The 7,781-nt window shown below is 53.2% G+C and overlaps 1 protein-coding gene across 1 annotated transcript in view; it reads right to left on the bottom strand.

The window, feature by feature from the left end:
* Positions 1-7,781, bottom strand: part of LTBP3 (latent transforming growth factor beta binding protein 3) — a 36,056-nt gene that overhangs the window by 14,897 nt on the left and 13,378 nt on the right. Inside the window, exon 2 of the mRNA XM_004713677.4 lies at positions 83-390. Coding sequence (XP_004713734.1) covers positions 83-390 — 308 coding nt within the window. The remainder of the gene's footprint in view (positions 1-82; positions 391-7,781) is intronic.

Raw genomic sequence — 7,781 nt, 5'->3', positions numbered from 1 at the left:
CGCAGACCAGAGATCGGGTGGGGACTGGCGCCCAGGCCTCTCCGCCCTCCCTCGGCCTGCCGTGTCCACGCGGGGGTCTCACCGCCCCCAAACTCGTCCCCTCCTCGGCCCTGGCCCACTCCTCTCCTCTCCAGAAGGGAGTCAAGGAGGGGGCGCTCGCGGGCCAGGGGCACAGTGAAGCGGGAGTGGGGCAGGAAGAACAAAGCTGGCAGCTCAGCCTCGTGCAGCCCCCTGCAAATGGCTTCCCCGGTGCCCACCCGGCCCTCCCCCCTTCGTCTGGCCGAGTTGGCGGCCTGGCGCGGGGCCTCAGACACTCTGGAATCGCCAGGGTCTGAGCTCAGGGCCTGGCCCCCTTCCCAGGCTGAGAGCCAGAGGAGGGAGGGCGCTGCTCTAGGGCCCAGGGGGCTGGAGAGGGGCACTCAGGGGCCTCGGAGCAGGGGCTGCCAGGGCTGGGGTGCAACCCTGAGTTTGTTCAAGGCTGGAGGGGAGCCGGGTCTGGCCGCTGGCTTGAAACGAGGGCCTTGGGGTGTTGCACACATCTTGGGCCCCAGGCCACACTGTGGGGCCCAGCCTGGAGACCCTGTTCCCTGTGACTCACAAGACTCAGCAGGAGGTGGCATGACTGGAGCTGGGAGCAGCAGGTTGCCAAGTCCAGGCAGCATCAACCTCCCTCCTGGAGCAGCAGCCAGGGCCATCGGTGGAGGAAGGGTGTGTGTGTGTGGAGGGGGGGGGGGGGGCATACCTGCCCAAGGAGTTCACAGGTTTGTTTTGAGGAGATTTGGGTAGCTCTAGGGAGGCCCCTTGGCAGAGCCCCTGAGCTGCTCAGAAGGTCCAGATCTGGTTCAGAACTGCTAGGTGTTGCAGGGTATGGGGGTGGGTGGGTGGGGGCATTCCTCCGAATTCCTGGCCTCCCAGCTGCTGGCATCAGGCAGCCCCACCTCCTCAGTGTTCCTGAGAAGGGGGTTGTGGTCATTGCCTTCCTCACACATCTTGGAGGCTGAGCTGCCTCCACCTGGAGGAAGCTGTGTGCCCCTCAGAACACAGCACCAACAGGCCAAGGGGGGGAGCGTCCCAGGCCTCAGTTTCCCTCCTGCGAAGTGGGGCTCCAGTGAACACTAAAACTGACCCCCACACTCCTGGAGCCTGTCTGGGAGAAGAACTCCAGACAACTCCCAGCGGACCACTGAGGCTGGCAGGGGGTGGGGGTGGGGGTAGCGATGTGATAGGAGAGGGCCAGGGAAGTGAGCGTGGAGGTGGTGATGGGACCTGGGGGTCCAGGAAGCCCCCAGACCAAGGGCTTTCACATTAGGAACCTGGCAGAGAAGCTGGAGTTGGCAGCGGGTCTCCCAGACAGAGGGGAGTAAGGGACGGTGAAGGGTTAAGGGGGAGGGCGGGTGGGGGGGTGGATTCAGTTCTTCCTGGAACTGTGAAGGCCCTGGAGTAACAAGGGGGGGGGGCAGCTTAGGGCGAAGGCCCCTGGAGTTTTATTTCCATTGCCATGGGGACTGCTGTAAGGCAATAGGGGGCACTGTTGCCTTCAACCTTGAGGGGATGCTGGGGGCTGGGCGGGCTGAGGGGGAGGGACAGTGGGGAGGCTGAGTGATGGAGAAGCAGGTGTCAGATGGTTCCTCCGGGCATTTGGCTGGAGCCCTTGGGCGGGGCGAGGGAGACAGCGGTGGAAAAGCAGTTGCAGGAACGTTTTGGGGGTTGAGACGCCTGTGAGTCATCGGGGCAGAGCTGTCCGGTAAGTGTTGGGCTGCTAGCGAACTGCAAGGTGGGCAGTTCAAGGCACCCGATGCTCTGAGGGAGGAAGAAGAGGCTCCCTGCTTCTATCAAGATGGACAGCCTCACAGACCCTCCCACTGCCATCCTGGTGACCCTACAGGGCAGGGGGGAATTTCCCCTGTCGGTTTTCCGACTGCCACTCTTAACGAAAGTAGAAAGCCTCATCTTTTTCCTTCGGAGCAGCTGGTAGCTTCGAACTGCTGACCTTGTGGTGGGCAGCCCAACAGGTAATCGTGATGCCACCAGGGCTCAATTGACAGTCTCAGAGACCCTATATATGGGGCCACTGTGAGTCAGCCTTGCCTCAATGGCAGTGAATGTTCGTGTTTTTTGCTTTTCTCCAGTGGCTTCGAACTGCTGACCTTGCGGTGGGCAGCCCAGAGCATCACCCCTGACCCCCCCAGGGCTCCCAAGTGTTGCACAGGTCCTCCCCAACCCAGTCTAAGCAGACTTGCTCAGGGCTATTTTCAGTCAGCAGTAGCTCAGTTCCATCGGTGACAGAGTTGGCTGAGGAATAGCACCCAGGAACCTCCATGCTTGCACGGCTCCCAAGTTTTTCTGGAAATCCGAGGAGTCAGCTACCTTCATGGCCACTCCTGCCACCCAACAGGTCACCCCGCTGCCTACTCTGCTTCCTCTGATCCTTCCTCCCCTGGTGCCGGCACTCACCTCATTTCACACCACATGCCACCACGCCTCTTGCCTTCCCTTTGCTTAAGGGGCTGCAGAACACCCTGGGTCTGAAAGAGGAGACGCTGGGCTTGCCCTGTGCTGGGGGTGCACACCTCCCAGCGCCTCCTGATCCTTCCTGCTAAGGGACAGCCCCCTGGCCTCTGAGATGTCCTCTCTGGTGGTGCCTCTCTCTCAAACAGCCCCCCCAGCCCCATGTCACCGTATGTGCTTCCTCTCTGGCCCTCCTCACAGCTGGGAACATGCTTTATGGGATTTTCTTTCCTTGCCTCTCATCCATGTCACCGTCCTGCCAGGAAGGTGCCCTCCAGTCCCAGACCCCAGCATGTCATTCGGTCATGTTATCACGGGGAGACTGGTCCCTGGAGAAGGACCGCATGCGTGGAAGAGGAGAGGGGCACAGCGGCTAAGAAGGGGAGCCTCAACCAGATGGACGGGCGCACTGGCCGCCACAGTGGGTTCCACTTAACAACTGGGAGGAGGCGCAGGGGTGGGCTGGGCTTCAGTCGGTCACTCTGCTGTCAGCACCAACTGGACAGCCCTTAACAGCAGCAGCCACAGAACTGCCTCCCGTGGGGTTCCAGGCTGCGATCCTCCCAGAAGCAGACAGCCACTGGGTTTGAACCACCAACATGTTGATCAGAAGCCAAGCACTATTCTACCACAGTACTCCACACCACCACCGTTCACTGGGCTGCCGAGACGAAGGTTCTGAGAAACTAAACATCTGTCCTTGTGTGCTCACACTAACAGGCATGGAAAACCCCCAAACTCGATGCTGTCCCGTCAACGCTGACCCCCTAGCAACCCCGGAGGGCAGGGTAGAAGTGCCCGGTGGATTTCTGAGACTAAAGCTCTTTCTGGGGTTAGAAAGCCCTGTCTTTCTCTATCCGAGCTGCCTGGTAGTGTTTCAAACTGCCGACCGTGTGGTTGGCAGCCTGGCGCATAACCACTGCGCCACCAGGGCTCCTTGGGCATTGACAAGGGGCAGGCTTTTCTCTTTCCTGTGAACTGACTCCACCTGTCAGTGGGACACAAAGGATGGAGGAGACAGCAGTAAAAATAATACTAGGCCGGCACCCAGATTCTAATCAAGACCACCCTGCAGGGCGCATCATCACCCCCCTGGATTTTCGGAGGAGGAGGCTGAGGCCTGAAGGGGTCACACAGCTGCAGGGCCCAGCGGCCATGCAGGCAGGCAGCTCCAGATGCCTGGCTTCTCCCCTGGGGCTCTTCTAGTGAAGCTTTGTCCCAGGAACGTAGGTGCTTTGCCTTTCTAACGCCTCTTGTCTCCAGTGCCTTACCTCTCCCTTCACCAGCACCCTCTACAGCAGGGGACCCATCGGAGGAATGCAGGGCCTGTTTGCAGTAGGGTGTGTTTGGGGAGAGACGCTTCTGGGCAGGCGTGTCCCCTCTGGGCCTCCATAACTCCTAGCTCTTGCTTTTAGAACCTCCCCCTCTCTCCTCCCTGCCCCACCCTTGGAGCCCTTTCTGGGCAGGGTTTTCTGACGCCTAGAGCCCTGGAGTTTTCTCAGGCCAGAAGGAGAGTATCCTGGATCCTGCCACTCAAGCAGCCCCTGGACGTGCACCTGTCCTCCTCCCCAAAGCAGCCCACCTCCTGGCCCCAGAGAGAGTGCAGAGATTGGGCTGTGGCTGCATGCTGTAGGGCTCATGGGATTCCCTGTTTAAACAGGAGCTAACTGAGACCCAAAGGGGTGGAAGGTTTTCCCCAATCCCCAGGGCTGGTATGCGATGCAGCCCAAGCGATTTCAGGCTCCCTGACAGCCAATGTGCGGGCCGCCCTGCCCAGCCACGTCCCCTGCCATGGCCTGACGAGCCCTGAGCCCCCACGATGCCACGGACCAACAGTACGTCCTTGCCCACCTGGGACCCGAGTTCATACCCTCACTTGAGCTGCCATTGATGGGCTGTGCGACCTCTCCTCTTCAGCAAGCACAGATCTCAGGTTGTCATAAGCCTTCCTCCAACCCTGCTGCTACGTTCTCCTTCAAATAAGCCAGACTGATGATTGCTCAGCGGGCAAAGTGAATAAATGCGGTGAGAGGATACAACCAGTGGTGGGATTAGAATAATTTAACAACCGGTCCACTGCCCTAATGACCATGTTGTTTGTTTGTTTTTTAATCCTTTTAGTGGGGGCTCATACAGCTCTTATCACAATACATCCATACTTCCATGGTGTCAAGCACATTTGTACATTTATTGCCCTCATCATTCTCAAAACATTTGCTTTCTACTTGAGCCCTTGGTATCAGCTCATTTTCCCCCTTCCCTGCCCTCCCCTCCCTCCCCAATCCTTGATAATTTATAAATTGTTTTTTTTTTTCATGTCTTACACTGACCTATGTCTCCCTTCACCCACTTTTCTGTTGTTCGTCCCCCAGGGAGGGGGTTATAGGTAGATCATTGTGATTGGTTCCCCCTTTCTCCTCCCACCTTCCCCTTACCCTCCTGGTATAGCTACTCTCATTAGTAGTCCTGAGGGGTTTATCTGTCTTGGATTCCCTGTGTTTCCAGATCTTATCTGTACCTGTGTACATGCTCTGGTGTAGCCAGATTTGTAAGGTAGAATTGGGATCATGATTTGCGGAGCGGGGAGGACGAAGCATTAAAGAACTAGAGGAAAGTTGTATAATGACTGTTTTAAGTATACAAAAACGATATACTGAAGGGTAGTTTATAATCTCATACAGTTAATGCTTAAATAAGAACGCAAAACTAGATGATAAGAAAGAGGGTGTTTTTTTTTTTTGGAAAGAGGTTTTTCAATAAGAAAGAGTTTTAAGTATGAATAAAAAATATTAAATAATATCTGATAAAACAATAAAACTTACTTTAAAATGTCTATATTGCTTCTTGACTGGCGTCCTCTCGCGATATTTTTCACTTTTTTCCAAGTATAACCTACTGTGATTTATCCATAACTATATATTTTTAGCAGTTTTACTACCACTTCATACACATATCATACAATTCAATAATTCAATCGTATAAAGAAAGGTTGTACAAAAATGGGTGCATAAGCAAATGTGGTGAAGAAAGCTGATGGTGCCCACCTTTTAAAAGATATAGTGCCTGGGGTCTTAAAGCCCTGACGTTAAACAAGCGGCCATCTAGCAGAGTAGCAACAAAGCCCACATGGAAGAAGCACACCAGCCTGTGTGATCATGAGGTGTTGACGGATCAGGTATCAGAAGATAAAAAACCCAAACAATTAAATCAACGTGAAGGAGAGGGGTTGGAGTGGAGACCCCAAGCCCATCTGTAGACAATAGGACGTCCCCTCAAAGGGTCACAAGGAAGGGACAAGCCAGCCAGGGTGCAGTGTAGCACCCACGGTTCTTTAATGCCACGCCTCCCCACCCCCACCCCCCACCCCCCCACCCACCGCGCCGCTCAACACTATTGTGAGCTCAGTTCTACCTTACAAATTCTGCTAGACTGGAGTATGTCCATTGGTATAGATAAGAGCTTTTGACACACGGAAGCCAGAACAGATACACCCTCAGAAACAGTAATGGGAATCGTGACCCCATGAGGGGAGGGGGAGGGAGGAGGGAGAGATAGGGGGAACCGTAGCACTGATGGATGTATAACCCACCTCCCCCCAGGGGGACGAACAACCGAAATATGGGTGAAGAGATACAGCAGATGGTGCAAGATATGAAAAAATATGTATATGTATAATTTATCAAGGGCTTATGAGGGGAGGAGGGTTGGGGAAGCTGATAATAAAGGCTCAAGTAGAAAGATAATGTTTTGAAAATGACAAGTTTGCTTGACATAGTTGACTTATGGACTGTTATAATATCTGTAAGAGCCCTCGAGAAAATGACTTAAATTAAAAAAAAGAAGAGTTGTGCAATTATCACCACATTCAATTTTCTTTTTCCTTGGACTCATTGTGATTTGTGCAGTTATTTTTCTAATTGTGGTAAAAATACGCACAACAAAACATTCTCCAATTCAATAACTTCCACATGTATAATTCAGTGCCTTTGAATGTACTCTTCACGTTGTGCAACTATTATTGATCTCCTTTTCAAAATTAATTAATTTCCACTTACTCCACTAATTTCCATGAATCCACTGCCCGTTAATAATGCCCCCTAAGCCTTAACTGTCTTTTCACTGTGGGAATAGGATCCCATTCCTTTATAGGTAGGCCTATTAGACAATAGTTGTTGTGTTTGATATATTAGAACAGGGGACTTCGGAATAGATTATGTTCGTCATTGAAAAATCCCTCTCTGCTTCTGCTGTACTTACAGCAATGGTTCTGACAATATTTTTACCTCCATGAACACCTTCAGAAATTGCATAATTCACTCATTCTGTTTCATGGAATTTGGGGGGGCATAACACAAAGCTGAAACAAATGGCAGCTGCCCAGCCACCCCCCCTTAGAGAGACCCCTCATTACAAGTGCCATTTTAACACCGGGCTCACCGAACTCAGGTATTGGCTCTGTTGACCTGGTCCAAACTGGCTGACTCCCCCCACTGGACACAACCCTGACTCATTGCTTTCTTCATGTCAAACGAGGCAGCACTCCCTTGTTCTGTTCACACAACTGCCTCTTGACCCATGTACACACCACTCACGGCCCTTGTGTCAATCTGGACTCATCGCAACCCAACCGGGCGGGTCAAACTGTCCCGGTGGGTGTCCGAGATGATAACTCTTCTTAGGAGTAGAAAGCCCTGGCTTTCTCTCATGGAGCCGACTGGTGGTTTTGAAATGCAGTCCTTGTGGTTAGCAGCCCATCGTGGGACCACTCTGCCCCCAGAGCTCCTTCATGTACAGATACATGAGCACACAGAGTGTCAGGAATCCCTGTTCTTCCGGCTCTCTACAGTAGATGATGAGCCACACGGTTGAGTGCCTTTGCACAGTAAACATCTTTTAGGTATTCTCTGCTTTAAGCCAAGACCATCTGACATCAGCCTGCAAATAAGGTACATAGATAGATACCTTGAGTGGGTAGGAGTATGCAAATAAAGTCTATAGAATCCTTGTTGGGGATTGGTCAGCTTTCCTATCCCTCTAGTCTTAAAAGGAGCCCTGGTCCTGATCCTGTAGTGGTGACTCCTTGGGCTACAAACTGCAAGGCCAGCAGTTTGAAACCAATAGCCGCTCTGAGAGAGAAAAATGAGGCTTTCTACTCCTGTAAAGAGTCACAGTCTCTCCCCAAAGAAGAATTTATTTCAGAGGACAGCACTGAATCTGCAGCTCCGGGAGAGGGACATGTCTGATCAGAACACACAGGAGCAAATGAAGGGGGA

This window comes from Echinops telfairi, unplaced genomic scaffold, assembly GCF_000313985.2.
Source record: "Echinops telfairi isolate 266 unplaced genomic scaffold, ASM31398v2 ScPeMD7_7417;HRSCAF=8455, whole genome shotgun sequence".
NCBI classification, from domain to species: Eukaryota; Metazoa; Chordata; class Mammalia; order Afrosoricida; family Tenrecidae; genus Echinops; species Echinops telfairi.
This window is presented reverse-complemented; position numbering and strand designations above follow the sequence as displayed.